We start from the raw sequence: 16,148 nt of genomic DNA on the forward strand, positions 1-16,148 counted from the left end.
CACCTTTTCTCTGTCCCAGACTATATACCAGGAGCTTCTGCCTGCTAGTAAGAAGGTAAGGAGACAAGTGGACCAGCGAGTGCTAGGGGACAGTCCTTAGAAAGCGTTGAGCAAGCGCATCATTAGATGCATTTATGCCAAGCTCAGGGTGCTGTCTGCATAGTATGCCCTTAGTTGGCCAGCTGCATGATTGGCAGGCAGCCTGACATGCATTCATGCCAGGCTGGCCTTCTAATTCTTCGGGCAGACATGTCCTCCTTTTCGGCATGTTCGCCCCTTTTGGCAGGTTACGTGATTTGCGTCAGTGGCACACCCTTTTAGCCTGCCCATTGACTTCCTGCTTGACTGGACACTGTTGTTAGGGTTTATGGATTTACTTGAAAGATGAAAACATAAATTAGAGAGATTAGCCTAGGGCATGTGTTTTCTTATAGCTGCTTGTTTCTTTCTCTCCAGCACCATCTCCATCAGATACATGACGCTTGGGAGTGTTTTACTGTTTTTGGCGATATGATTCTGTAATTAGGCCCGTCATAATTGTCAGCACCAGGCCCACTGGGCTCTTAATCTGGCCCTGTCAAGAATTACTCCTGACAGTTGTGCACGTCTGATCTGCAACTACAGGAAACGTTTGGTTGAAGTTATTGCTGCCAAAGGAGGTTCAACCAGTTATTAAATCCAAGGGTTCACATACTTTTTCCACCTGCACTGTGAATGTTTACATGGTGTGTTCAATAAAAACATGGCAACATTTCATTATTTGTGTGTTATTAGTTTAAGCAGACTGTGATTGTCTATTGTTGTGACTTAGATGATGATCAGATCACATTTTATGACCAATTTGTGCAGAAATCCATATAATTCCAAAGGGTTCACATACTTTTTCTTGCAACTGCTCAGTGCCAAATACAACCCTGCAAGGATGTGCGTATGGTAGATCCCCAGCTGACAAAGGAGTGTGGGAGTTGTACGACAGATGGGATCTACATTTCGGCAGTCCTTGCGATTGGGCGGCTTAACAATTCTTGCACCAGCTGCTCTCTATGTATGTTCTGCCACTTGTAATACAGTAACTATTTATTATAATAGGTACTAGCACGTCTGCAACAGGGCAGGCAGGGTTATTCACTGTGTGAATTGTGGGGAATTCAGAGTGAATTCAAAATTTTGCCAAAAATCGGTGAACTGGAAAAGTTTTAATTTTTAGCTATTTTGGCCACAAATTTCTAATTCCTTAGGGAATTCCGATCAATTCTCCCTTTAGTGAATAGCCCTGTCAGCAATGACGGCTAACCATAGGGTGCAAGGCTGCCGCAATCCCATACAGCGTCACTCACTCCCCGGGAGCATGCACTGTGTCCCTACTGGTGGGGTCAGCATCCGCCTAGCACAGCTACCGCCCAGCCCGGCAATGACACGGTTAACGCTGGGACACGGCTTAAGGGCGGGCACGTGACCTAGCCACGCTCACCGGCGCGCGCTGGGGGCGGAGTCAGGCGATGACGCGGCACGCTTTGCGTCTCTTGGCGCTGGCGGGAAATAAACATGGAGGTGGACATGGAAGAAGCTCCTAGCGGGCAGACAGGGGTTAAAGAGCAGCCAGCCCCGGGCGGCAAAGGACCCGCCGGCACCTATGAGCTGCCCTGGTGAGACCGGGGGGATAAAGCGTGCGGGCTGTACTGTCACTCTCTGCCTGAGTGGCTGCCTCTGCTGCAGACTACACTTCCCATGGAGCGCAGCCAGTGTGGCGGCTGCCTGGGAGTCATAGGAAGGACAGTCCAAGGCAATGGCAGGGCCACACGGTGTCTGCGTGGCTGGGAGTTGGTGTGTCTCACTGTGGCTGTCAGTGTGCTCGCTGTATCCTGACATCCCCTGCTTGGCTCATTCACCACACACAGACCAGCATGGATTGGACAGGGAACTGCAATATACCCGGGCTGGGATAATCCCTCAACTTGGCCTGTATACTCCACAATTTAATGTTCAGTTTTTTTTTTATTCAGGTCAAGTTTGTATTTATTGAATGCAGACCTAAAGTAGCTAAGAGGTAGAATTGCAATGTTTAAGTCTAGCAGAATTTGAATTATTTCCCTTGTTCAGGGGTTGTAGCACTAAAACAAAACAATTCAAAAGTAAAAAAGTGTATTAAGATACCCCATGAGGTGTGAGTATGCAGCATATGTAAATGTCGGCATGTAATTCTAAAAATGTAACCCAATGTGGGTCACTGCATGTGTTCAAAGCCTGAATGTTTGTGTGTGTGGGTATACATACCATAGTCACTAGAACCACTACAGCTTAATGAAGTGGTTTTGGTGTCTATAGCCTGACCCTGCATGCTTTTTATTGCTGCATAGTAGCACCTCTAGTGAGTTACTACGGCTGCCACTAGAGGTTCTTCCTGGGTCAGTGCTGCGCTCTGCGTTGAGGTGCTGAACATTGATTCAATGCATCTCTGTAAGAAGATGTTGATTACCCACAGTACTTTCCTATTGGAAAGCATTAAATTGGCTGAGATCATCAAGTTTATATATATATATATATATATACACACACTTACACATACATACACTGCCTAAGTGTATTGTAAATTAATATATAATTATATATTAATAGCAAAATACATGTCTAATTAAATTAATTATATATATATATATATATATATATATATATATAAAATAAAGAAATATATAAATACGTTAAAAATAAAAAATATATGTAATTTTCTTCTAACTGTATTTTGATATTAATATATTGATATCAAAATACACTTAGAACGAAATATCTATATACATAAATATATCTGTGTGTGTATATATATATATATATATATATATACATACACACACATACGTGTATGTATATGTAATATTTTTACATAAGTCGTTTTATGGATTAAAAATTGTGGGAGCTGCCTGATAGTCCAGAGAATTTAATCTTCTAGCACTATATTTAACCCTGTAGCTTTCCAAGACACCATAACATCTGTACATGGGGGGTTACTGTTTTACTTGGGAGACTTTGTTCAACACAAATATTAGTGTTTCAAAACAGTAAAATGTATTACAACGATGATATAAGTGAAAGGATACCGATAATAATCTGTGAACTTTAAAGGACCACTCTAGGCACCCAGACCACTTCAGCTTAATGAGGTGGTCTGGGTGCCAGGTCCAGCTAGGGTTAACCCATTTTTTCATAAACATAGCAGTTTCAGAGAAACTGCTATGTTTGTGAATGGGTTAAGCCTTCCCCCTATGTCCTCTAGTGGCTGTCTCATTGACAGCCGCTAGAGGCGCTTGCGTGCTTCTCACTGTGATTTTCACAGTGAGAGCACGCCAGCGTCCATAGGAAAGCATTATGAATGCTTTCCTATGTGACCGGCTGAATGCGCGCGCGGCTCTTGCCGCGCGTGCGCATTCAGCCGACGGGGAGGAGAAGAGGCGGATCGGAGGAGGAGAGCAGGAGGAGATCTCTCCGCCCAGCGCTGGAAAAAGGTAAGTTTTTACCCCTTTCCCCTTTCCAGAGCCGGGCGGGAGTGGGTCCCTGAGGGTGGGGGCACCCTCAGGGCACTCTAGTGCCAGGAAAACGAGTATGTTTTCCTGGCACTAGAGTGGTCCTTTAAGGCCGAAGGCCGATAACGTACCGATATTCTGTACATTTGCCATTTTAAAAAAATAAACAATTTCTACACAAATCTACTGTTAACAGAACATGTTTATTTTATTTATTCTGCAAATCTTTTTTTTTTTTATTAAGGTAAATGCACAAAATATACATGCCAGTCAGAATTGTTTATGTTTTCAAGAATGTGTGTGTAGTGGATGCAGTTAGAGTATTTGATTAGTGAATGCAGTGTGTGTGTGTGTGTTGTGAATGCAGTGCATGTTTGTGTAGTGTGTGTTTGTGTAATGTGTATATAGTGAATGCAGAGTGTGTTTGTGTATAGTGAATGCAGTGTTTGTGTGTGTGTGTGTTTGTGCAGGTATGTTAAATGTGTAAAGGAGGGGGGGGCATTATTTTTAATTTTTTGTACTTTTTAAAAATATAAAAAAAATGTAAATGATGTTTTAGTCCCCCCTCCCTGATTCTTAACTGGCCAGGGATGGGGAATATGGCATCATCTGGTGGTCCGGTGGCTTGGACTGTGCAGAGGGGGCCCGGCACACTCTTACTTACCTTCTCAGCAGTGCTCCTGTCTAACTCTCGCGGCCTGTGTGCCATGCGGAGCGTTGCCATGGTAACCCGTGGCAACACTGGCGGCCACGGGACTCACGGGAGTTAGACAGGGGAGCTGCTGGGAAGGTAAGTAAGAGTGTGCTGGGCCCTCCAGGACCCTGATGGCGGCCCTGGTCTGCATTATCGGCCGATACCGATATTGCTGAAAACGTGAGAGAGTGTGAGTGTGAGAGTGTGTGAGTGAGTGAGTGTGTGTGTGTTGCAAAAAACTAATTTGAACAACAATTTTGGCCAGTGTTTGTGACTAAGTGACTATTAAAAAATACTTGACATACCCCATTTGCAATAACTTGGGCTGTCTACCTTTGCAAATGGTATGCCATCATGGGTGTAATTCTCATTCCTGGGCTACAATACAGTCTCAAAGGCAACGTAACCAATCTGGCAAATTTCAATGTGAAAAAAATGAAACACAAGCCTTATATTTGACGCTAACTATTGAAAACACCATAACACCTGTACATGAGGGGTACAGTTATACTCAGGAGACTTCGCCAAAACACAAATATTAGTAAAACAAATCACAACAATATCGTCAGTGTGCCGTTTGTGTGTGAAAAGTGCAAAAAAAACTCTCAAGGGCAACGTAACCAATCTGGGGAATTTCAATGTGAAAAAAAATGAAAAATGTAGCATGCTATATCTGACCCTGTAACTTCCCAAAACACCATAAAACCTGTATATAGGGAGTACTGTTTTACACGTGAGACATCGCTGAATACAAATGTGTATTTTATTGCAATAAAAGCAAACAGTATTATGACATTCACAGTTAAAATGTCATGTAGAACTAAAAAAAATAACAATTTCTAAAAATTTTTTATATTTTCTTCATATTAAATTATGTTTCAAAGCTAAATATTTGATGTTAAATGAAATCCCTATTTCTCCTGAATAAAATGATTTATAATAAGTGTGGGTGCACTTAATATGAAAGAGGTGAATTACGGTTGAACAGACAAATTCCAAATTTTGTTTATTTTGATCAAAACGTGTACATTTGGCTGAGTCCTTAATGTGTCCTCATCAGTGTAAACACTGAATTATCTGCAATATAATGCCGCCAAAGTCATGATCATGGGCAGGGTTGGCGCAAAGAAAACTGGTGCGCCAATGGAGTAACCGTGTGGAAACTTATTTTTTTTGTTTGTAGGCCCAATAATCCAAATTGTTAGGTTTACTCTATAGCATTATGAATACATGCGCTATTCCTAGCACTATAATGTTTCTTTAATAGTAGCAGTTTCATCAACACCATGCAGCCAATTGCAGTTTATATGATGTATGAAAAGGAGGTGTCTAAGGACTCAATTGCACCAGGGAAATGAGGGAGGTAGTATGTCAGTTCCCGAGAGCAAAGATACTTGAGGATTATGACTTTTCAGGATCATGTGGCATTAAAAATTATAATTGATTTCTGGGCAGATTCAAACTAAATGATTGTCAACACTTGCTCACTTTCTATAGATGTACTGACCATTTACATGCATGACATATCAGTGGTCTCCTAATGCAGATTTGATGACTTGTTTAGCACAGAACCTAAACTGGGCCAGCGTTAAGGGCTATAAGGCATATTACTGTAAATATATGGAAGCAGTTCATAATTTATTTTGTTGAGATGTTTAGAACTTGACATTAATTTGTTTTTGTACAGGGTGGAGAAATACAGACCTTTGAAGTTAAATGAAATAGTTGGAAATGAAGAAACTGTCAGTCGGTTAGAGGTGATTGATTTATATTGTACTTTGAAGGCATAAGAGGAATGTCTAGGTGACACCATAATGTTAATGTTTTGCTTAGTTAATGCATAAAAAAAAATAATTATATTGAAAATGACACTTTGTGCTCTGCTTAGTGGTACAGTCTGTAGCATATACCTCCCACATCAGGCTGATATAGTTCGCTAAGGGGCTTCTTATTCTGGCACTTAGGGTATGATCTTATCCCTTAAACTGTGTCCCCACAAACATTTTTCCATGTGAGAACCGGGTGCCTTGTCTGTAAATGGATGGAGGGCCCCTTTCAACTATATAGCTAAAGAATTAAAAATATAATTACTATAGATGGCTCTCTAATTTGGTATCCTTTGCCATCTGATGAATGCCTATTTGTAAAGTTGGGGTCCGGTGGATGCCAACCACTGCCTTAAACCATTGTCCAGCAGGAGTTTAAGGTATCAGTAGTTTATCCCCCGGTCCCAATCCTCAAATGATAATAGGATCTATATAATAACTGATAGCAGCCATACTTCAAATTATTTCACTGTACACACTGCCTAGTTCCCCTGGGTGAAAAAAAGATATATTTTCTCATTGTAGGTACATGCACAATATGGACAAAACTGACATAAGGCAACTCACACCTAATAGTTATTTATTAAAGTGAGAATTGTAAGCAATTCATAATGAAATCTGACCAAGTTTATAGTAAATTTATAAACATTTATTACATACTTTTCTAATTTTTCCTATTTTCGTTTGCATATTTGTTTAAAAGTGTTTGCTTGCTGGTTTAAAAACATAATTGTGTTATGCATATCCCTTTAATAACTTTGTATATATTTTTCTATTAGGTATTTGCCAGGGAAGGAAATGTTCCAAACATCATAATTGCAGTAAGTCTTTGCCCCTGGAACTCGGTATAGAAAATTTATAGTGATTCTCACTTAGGTCCAGCCTGACTTATTTAATATCTATTTCTTCTTGTTTAATATTATTCTTATCTACCTGTAACGTGGGGGTATTTTTTCGAGTATTATAATTGGGGTTGCAGAACTGTTTTATCGGCTAGTATCCCGCTATATTATTAGGTCAGGCAACACTGCCGTTTATCTCCCCCAAATACTCCTTTTTTACCCCCTGTAAGATCCTGGCAATTCTAGCCCCCACCAATATCCTGGAAGCAAATGTGTTATACCCTGCAAGGACACCAATACCTATACTGAGCAGCACACAATCGTATACTGCTAAGTGTGAGGCATTTCATTGAGGTCACTTCACTTCAGTGGTTAACTTTGACTTCCTTAGATTCACACCAAAGTTATATTGGCTATTGGGACACTGTTGCAAACGAATTACTAGCAACCGTTTATACTAATAACTCAGTTGCTAATGAAGGAGCTAGCTGGTGTGATGTATATATTGCATACTTAATGGAACAGTAGACGGTTCCTATATATATATATATATATATTTTTTTTTTTATTTCACTGTATATACACTTTTATCACTATTATTTGTCTATATTTCTCCTCAAGAGGGGTCAATAAAAAATTATTTTCCATAAGTTTTCTCCATGTTCTATGATTGGCAATTTGTTGCCCTATATTAGCAGAACAGCCTTCTTTAAGGGTATAGGGACTGATATTTGGGAGGACCATTTTGTAATTCCATTCAGTCTTTCTTTTTTATATAGTCCACATCAGCCTTAATACTTACAATGAAAGCCAAAGAAAAAAGTTACTTGCGCACTACAAAATATAACCTCCAGTTATTTAAATATGCATAGGGATTTGGGATAGTGTGCAAGCAACTTTTTTTTTGACAAATATATCGAACAACGTTATATGTACATAAAAACATGTGTGTTTAAATTTGCAGAGTGAAGATTTAGGAAACACTAGTTTGCATGGTCAATTACTAAAATGAGAATTTAAAGATAATTTCTAAATGAGGGACACTATAGTTGAATTGAAACCATAGTTGAGAAAATGTTTCCAGTTCTGCTGTTTTGACCTCAGATTTGAAATTCACTTTTTCACTTTGAATTCTCACTTTGATGAATAACACTTCTAGGTATTGCATACCAGCTGCTGAGATCAGGATAGTATAAAATGCAATGACCGGAAACTGTTTTAACATTTACAGGGTCCTCCTGGAACCGGCAAGACCACAAGCATATTGTGTCTGGCCCGTGCACTCCTGGGATCAGCACTAAAAGATGCAGTGCTAGAGCTCAATGCTTCAAATGATCGGTATGGGGTAACATTTATCTTTGGTACCCTTTTTTTGAAGTGTACTTACAGTAGAAATGCATTCATTGTTCACTTGTAGCTTGAGTAGGAATTGCCCAAGTTCAGGGCTAAAAGTGGCCTTGTAGGATTGATTTTACTGATGTATTCTGTGTAAATTTAATGGACAACTATAAGAACCTTTTTCACTTCAAGCTCCGCCTATTGTCAAGTTTTGTAAGTTTGACTTCTACATGTTGCCTTTCAAAATTACTTGATTTTATTTTCAGGCTTTAACCTTTTGAAACTGTGTGTGTGTGTGTGTGTGTGTACTTTTTAATTGGGTATCAAAGGGACACTCTACTGCCCAATTACAAAATAACAAATCATTATTTAGTAGATATCATCGGGACTGCAAAAGCTGCATATATTTTGTCTGCTGCCTTTTCAAGCCCCTTCATCCCCAGACCGGACTTTCTGTGACTGTCCAATCAAAGATTTTCCAATGCAGCCTGATGAGAAGACTTTGCAAAGGCAGTTGTTCTGAGCAATTGCATGCCTCTTATGTTTAGCCCTACTGAGCTAACCAAACAAGGAAGTAACAGGACCAGTTGTCCATGACAGCCTGAGGGGTGTAACAAATACCAATTTCAATTCATATCTGCACTTTTTGTAAAATGAGAAAGACACACAGATACAGCACTTCAGCAAACTAAAGTGCTTTAGGTGTTTGGTGTGTTCCTTTAAGGTTTTTATCCATATCCCAAATGAAGTTATACAGCTGGCTCTGGTTTAGAGGATCACTGTAGGCCAAATAACCTTGTCAACATATGAAGTGGTTATGGTGGTTATGGTGTTCTTTTAAGGGAATTCTAGTACTCAAGCAGTATAACCATTGCACAAGTTTATTATTCACACTCTAAAATATTTGGCCTTTTGTAATTTTAAAATTTTTTCTTTTTCATTTGTGAAGACTATATTAATTTATAACGCTCTTATATTCCCTAGAGGCATTGATGTAGTGAGAAACAAAATAAAAATGTTTGCACAGCAGAAAGTAACTCTTCCAAAAGGCCGACATAAAATAATCATCTTGGATGAAGCAGACAGGTACCTTGTTTTTCTCTGTTGCTGCTATTTCTGAAGTGTGTGATGTGCTGCACATTCAATGCCATTTTTAAACCAAGTCAGTTTTCACTCTCTAACCATTTAATTTTGTTTCTTCCCCTCCCCATTGCCACCCAGTTGCTATCCCATTTACTTTTATCTATGTCATTTCTCCCAATGTCCCTTCCTCTAATCATTAACCTTTCTCCCCATGCTTTTTCTTCTTACTGGGTTGTAGTGAGTTTTAAACACACCCCTGTATTGCTGCTTGCACCTTAGTGATGTCATGTATCACTTCAGAGGCAGCCACAGGGATGTATATTTATAACTTTCCACAGCACAGCTCCCAAAGGTTTCACAGCTTTTTGCTACACTCAGTAAGGCATCCCATGGCTCATTTTCCACTAACTTTGCAAGGGGCTAGTGGAAATTTTGATAGATGTATTTCTTATCCAAGTAGTGATAATTACTGTTTCTTTTTGTTTTGCCCTTGAAGTATGACAGATGGAGCTCAGCAAGCATTAAGAAGAACAATGGAAATTTATTCCAAGACAACACGCTTTGCTCTTGCATGCAATGCTTCAGACAAAATTATAGGTATTTTCCACTTTTTATTTCATTCAGGCAGTAATTACTGAATTAGCACTCTGACCACTTTCTTTTTACTTCTAGAACCCATCCAATCTCGTTGTGCTGTACTTCGCTACACAAAACTGACAGATGCACAGGTTCTCGCAAGGTTGATGACTGTTGTGGAGAAGGAAAATGTTCAGTGTACTGATGATGGCTTAGAAGCCATTGTGTTCACTGCACAAGGTGATATGAGACAGGTAGTTAATGGGGGTTTCTTTTTACATTCTTATTTGGAATCTGCATACTGTAAGCTGAAATTTATTATTTGTGTTTTGTACTATGGATTTTAACTTTCTGTTGCAAAAATTCAGTTTTAAAGTGTTGATGTGTAATAGCTGGTATGAGAGCCGAGAGTACAAACAGTCTTACAGCTCAAAGTCTAAGAAAGTAGTATATGATGATAAAGGGGAAATTACATAAGCTGTACTGGCCAACTTTATGAAATAGTACATAAGGAAACATAAGTAAACCCTCGAATTTACAGTAACACAAACACCATATTTTGTGTGCAAAATTTGTGATAAAATGGTAAAGTGAAAACACTTAATATTGGGTAGCTGAAACTGTCTTATTTGAAAATGGTAAGCCATGAAAGGGATAAAGTGCAACTTTTGAAAGTTAATACATCAAAGACCATACAAAAACCTGCTAAAGAATATCCATGGAACATAAGATGCCATCTAAAATTCAGTCAATAAAACATTTGTATCTCACTTAGAGCATTCTGGCTTTGTATATAATACTTTCTTTACCTTTTTATTTTCTTTCAGGCATTGAATAACGTGCAATCTACACATGCCGGGTTTGGCTCTGTTAACAGTACTAATGTGTTTAAGGCAAGTGATTTAACATTCAAATACTGTTGTGTTGATCAGCTTGTTATTGGTTGCATGCATTATTCATGTACATAGAAAATGGAGTAAAGACACAATATGCATGTAAATAAATTATTGCTTATTAAGTATTATCTATATCAAATTACCACCTAAGATAACCTGGGAAAGATGTTTATAAAAAATAAAGGGGAAACTGTAGTCCTGACTGTTTTTAAAGGATCACTATGGTGTTTGGAATACAAACATGCATTTTTAATGCTATAGTGTCCTGTTAACTGTTTAGGTTACCAGCCTGCAATGTAAGCAGTGAAAAAAGATTCTTTCAGCCCTTGAAGTGTCATTCTCCACACTGCTCCTTGGCTGAGATTATCAAGAATGAGGATCTCAACCAATCCATTCCTTACCCACAGGGCAAATTGCCAATTAAATATCCTTACATAGTTACAGTTATAGGCTAAAAAGAGACCTCAGTCTTTTTTTTTTATTCTTTATTTTGTAATGACAGAAAGCGTAAAGGTAAGTAATAACATGGCTTGTGCAAAAGCCTTCATAAGGCTGCATAGTTGCAGCAAACAAATTCTTATCGTTTATATTCAGATTGAAGAACAGTTAGTGAGTTTGTCGTACCCGTTCCCGTTGTGGAGGGTACTTTCGTTCTGTTGCTTTCCGTGTTTCCCAGAGGTCCGGGGTGGTTGGTTGGTTGGGGTGTGGACCTCAGTCTTTCTTACATCTATTTTTGCTGTTGATCCAAAAAAAGAAAAGCAAACAAACCCAGTTTGTAGTGCTTTGCAATTTTGCCACAAACTAGGGGTAAACAATCCCTTCGCAACCCCAGAATTGCAGTCAAATCTCTCCTTGGATCAAGAAGCTGTTACCTGACATATTAAAAAAGTGTATCCCTGAATAATATTTTTTTGCAAGTATTTATCCAGTTGCTGCTTAAACATCTGTACTGACTCTGATGCTTAAGACACAAGTGGTCTAGGTTTTGTTAGTATCCTTGTAGGAACCAACCGGGGATATCAGTAAATTCTCAACTAATGGGGAAACATGGTTCTAGGTGACAATTATGATCGTATTCACCATTAATTTATCAAGAATGCTTGTAATACTAATGTATATTCAAATAATGTTTTAAACCTCAGTAGTCGCAGTATGGTGACACCATGTTATTATTATTATTATTATTATTGCCATTTATATAGCGCCACCAGATTCCGTAGCGCTTTACAATATTTTGAGAGGGGGGGGATGTAACAATAAATAAGACAATTACAAGAAAACTTACAGGAATAATAGGTTGAAGAGGACCCTGCTCAAATGAGCTTACAGTCTATAGGAAGTGGGGTATTAGAAACATTAGGATAGGAAATATCAAGTAGGAGTGAAGCAGAGCTGGAGGAGAGAGCAAAGCACTATCCCATAGGGACAGGTATGTAAGGGAGAGATTACTCTGGGAGGCCATACGCTTTCCTGAAGAGATGGGATTTAAGGCCCTTCTTAAATGATTGAAGACTAGGGGAGAGTCTGATGGCAGTAGGCAAGTTATTCCATAGGAGAGGAGCCGCCCGTGAGAAGTCCTGCAAGCGTGAGTTGGCCGTACGGGTGCGAGCAGCGGTCAGGAGGTGGTCGCGGGCAGAGCGGAGGGTACGAGGAGGGGCATACCTCTGGATCAGTGAAGAGATATAAGAGGGGCTGGAATTGTTCAGTGCTTTAAATGTATGGGTTAGCACTTTGAATTGACTCCTATAGGATACAGGGAGCCAATGTAAGGACTGGCAGAGGGGCGAGGTGTGAGAGGACCGACTGGATAGGAAAATGTTAATGATATTTGTGTGAGTTAAACTCTGCTATGACTCTATTGTTTCTCACTGATTTCTCTTTGATAAATCAATCGTTCTAATGCACATTTAAAGGTGAACCATCACTCTGGAAAATTGCACCAAGGAATAAAACATAGAATGTCCTGTATTACTTAACCGTAATGTGACTTTTCACTTTCTTTAATTGTGTAGTAGATATAGTATATTTAGCAAATTACCTCACAAATCACTTCAGTCCATGCACAGCCAGTGAGCATACTGCTAATGAAGGAAATTAAAGAGAAACATTGTTTAATTTCTCCTCTTTTCTATGCTTTCTCTCTACAAACGGTCAAGTGCAATAGATAGAGCTTACAACAATTCTATTCACAAATGGAAGAGGGTAATGTACACACCAAAAAGGGCTACTCCAACCATAGTATTAGGAGGGCCAAAATCTTGAGCTGATAACAATCACTGATAGAAAACTCTGATGGGAGGTGCCTAGCTGCCGGGTAAAGTCGTGTGGTTTTCTACATTTCATTTTTTTTTTTTTTTTTTTTTGTCAAATTGCAAATACATACCGGCTATTAAATATAGGGCATAAGTAAACATAACATAAAAAAATTTGGGAAGTGACTCTGCATCGGTTCAGTGTATCTGGATAACCCTTGCACCATAGGGCAACCTACTTTAAATCCTTTTTGATTTGATGCTCTGCTTATCTGACTGAAGACCATAGGTAATTTATTGGAAGTGTCTTAAAGCAGCACATTTTGTGATGTGCCGTGCTTGTGCAAGATGATGGGATTACTAAATACGCACATGCTCTCCATTACTTGTATGGTCTTTGGTGGGATTAGTGGTGCTGTCAACAAAACAGAACCTAAAGATGGCTGATTGCATATAGCAAGGGTAAGTGGATATATTCACTGAAAAAAGATACAGTGGGACCTCGGTTTACAAATTTAATGCATTCTCCGGGACATTTCTTATTTGCGAAAAATGTGTAAACCGAAACGCGGTTTCCCATAGGAATGCATTGAAAACCAATTAATCCGTTCTGGAGCTCAGAAAAAAGTAAAGATGAGCTGGCATGGAAACCAACCCACAATGCAGAAAACACAATAAAAGACATGCAAACGACGAAACTCCGCTCCCTACCTTTCCACAGCTTGAGAAATGCACCAAAAAGTCCTAACACAACTGCAAACAATTTCCAGAATGGCTCCAAAACTCGATACAAAAGCCGCTCTAACACCTTCATACTCGACGCCACGTGCTACCCACAGGCTGCAGCATGCAGGGGGCGGTGCTATAAACCTCCCTGGTGCAATGCATCCTGAGGAAACTTGTTTTGTATTGCGAAAAATTTGTTAATTGAGGCATTATTTTCAATTTGGATTTTCATTTGTAAACCGAAAATTGTTAACCGAGGCGTTTGTAAACCGAGGTCCCTCTGTATATATGTATAAGTACACATTACTATATGATTTATCTTTTATTTGAAATAATGAAAAAACATTGTCATTGTTTATCAATTAACTAATTGCTGTCAAGACGTTTCAGTTTTAGCATATTTGTTTTTTTTAGCTATGTATAACATGTGACCTTTCACGTTAATCCGACAGTGCTAAGTGCATTAAGTAATTTGAGAATATATGCTTAAAGGCTTTATTTGAAGAAAAAAAAAAAATTCCCTAGCCTTATTTTTTATAAATAAACCCCCTCTTTAAAAAGTTAAAGTTGTAGTATCAAAATATAAATAAGCTTATGTATACAGAGCCAAAGTGTTAGGTCACTTGGTTAGTGAACATGCTGTTGTATCTGTTCAAATGTTCCATTGCTTTTCTAGCTTTAGGAAAATGATGACCATAAAATTCAGCGTTAAACTGTTGTATATTTCCTGCAAATACTTGAAATGATAGAAACCTCACTGTGTGCTTTCTGGTGAAGAACGTTGAATATTCTATGTTCTGTTGCTACATGTCTAACCGTTTATCTCTTGTCTTTCTAGGTATGTGATGAACCTCATCCATTACTGGTGAAAGAAATGTTACAGCACTGTGTGAATGCAAATATAGATGAAGCATATAAGGTATGCATTTTCATGCAGTAGTGATTGTTTTTTATATATATATATATATATATATATATATATATATTGCAAATATATTTTTAAAAAATCACTATGTATATTTTTACAGCAGTGATTTTCTAGTAGGTTTTTATATATATATATATATATATATATATATATATATATATATATATATATATATATAATATAACAGAAGAGTGTCACAGTTACATGTACTGTGTGAGCAAAAAAATGTATTACGGATTTACTGTAATTTTCAAGGCAATAGCATTTGGGTGCAATGCACAAATTCGAGCTTTAAACTTCTAAAATATTTTATTACATGAATCTGTATCCATTTCTGTGAGGTTACTATGTTTTATTTTTTAGATAGTGGCTCATCTGTGGAAACTTGGGTATTCTCCTGAAGATATCATAGGCAATATTTTCAGAGTGTGCAAGACTTTTCAAATGCCTGAATACCTCAAGCTGGAATTTATAAAGGTAAGACTGCACATGGCCAGTATGTGGTTGTGATTTAAATTTTATGGAACTGTTCAATTCGCTGTCACAAACATGAAAAATAAACCTTTCGTCCAGGGTTTGTCGGTATCCGTGGAACAGAATTTTCCTTGAATAAATACTAAACTGTTGGTGTGCCTTGATTGGACTGTGTTGGAAACCAGTGTTGTAATAGTTAATATAAACCTACCTCTATACATCTAATGCAACGTTAACCCTTCTTACTTATGTCTGCTTTTTGTATACAAGCAGGTTGCATCTCATGTCAAGGCAGTACATGATTGTGGAATGCTAACATTTTGATTCACTTAGTATTTCCTTTTAACACAGATTTTGCGAGTGTAGCAAATGTGTTTTGTCTCCACATGCAAATAGAAGCTTTATTATAAGATATAATTGTAAAATATTTCTTTTTTTAATATGCAGGAAATTGGTTACACACACATGAAAGTAGCTGAAGGCGTCAACTCTCTCTTACAAATGGCTGGACTTCTAGCTCGACTTTGTCAGAAGACTGCAACAACGTCAAGATGAAATGCATAGTGGAGCAGTATTTCTCTACATTTTTGTCTTTTGCTGGGTTTTTTGTTCTTCCACATTGCATTACTTTCATTTTTTTTTTATATATTTTTTATTGTGAAATCTTTCCTTTGTAATGTTTGCTAAGAACGTAAAATAAAAAAAAAATGTCATTCACTTAATTTTGTGAACAGTTGTCCAGTCAGGTGAAACGTGTACATCAGGGTAATTCAATCATTGTGATTTTGAAATTTGAAAGGAAGATCCCATACCTGTGATCGCTTACTTACAAAATCAAGTGAACAATGCTTTGCAAACATACATCCTACTGGATGCATTCTCTCCTGATTTTGCTTATAGACATCAAAAGAACTTTAGCTTACTGAAGCAATTATAGTGTAAAGATCAGGGGTAGGCGATATTTGGCACTCCAAATGTTATGGACTACATCCCCCATA

At 38.3% G+C, this 16,148-nt stretch overlaps 1 protein-coding gene across 1 annotated transcript; it reads left to right on the forward strand.

The window, feature by feature from the left end:
* The first annotated feature begins 1,529 nt into the window (after window positions 1-1,529).
* RFC2 (replication factor C subunit 2) lies at window positions 1,530-15,780 on the forward strand. The gene is made up of 11 exons (XM_063457421.1): window positions 1,530-1,646; window positions 5,897-5,966; window positions 6,815-6,856; window positions 8,109-8,215; window positions 9,200-9,301; window positions 9,795-9,895; window positions 9,971-10,128; window positions 10,702-10,767; window positions 14,587-14,667; window positions 15,040-15,153; window positions 15,598-15,780. Exons 1-11 carry the CDS (start codon window positions 1,546-1,548, stop codon window positions 15,703-15,705), a joined length of 1,050 nt encoding a protein of 349 aa, XP_063313491.1. The 5' UTR covers window positions 1,530-1,545; the 3' UTR covers window positions 15,706-15,780.
* Window positions 15,781-16,148: the final 368 nt, after the last annotated feature.

The sequence above is a fragment of the Pelobates fuscus genome, chromosome 1 (genome assembly GCF_036172605.1).
Source record: "Pelobates fuscus isolate aPelFus1 chromosome 1, aPelFus1.pri, whole genome shotgun sequence".
NCBI classification, from domain to species: Eukaryota; Metazoa; Chordata; class Amphibia; order Anura; family Pelobatidae; genus Pelobates; species Pelobates fuscus.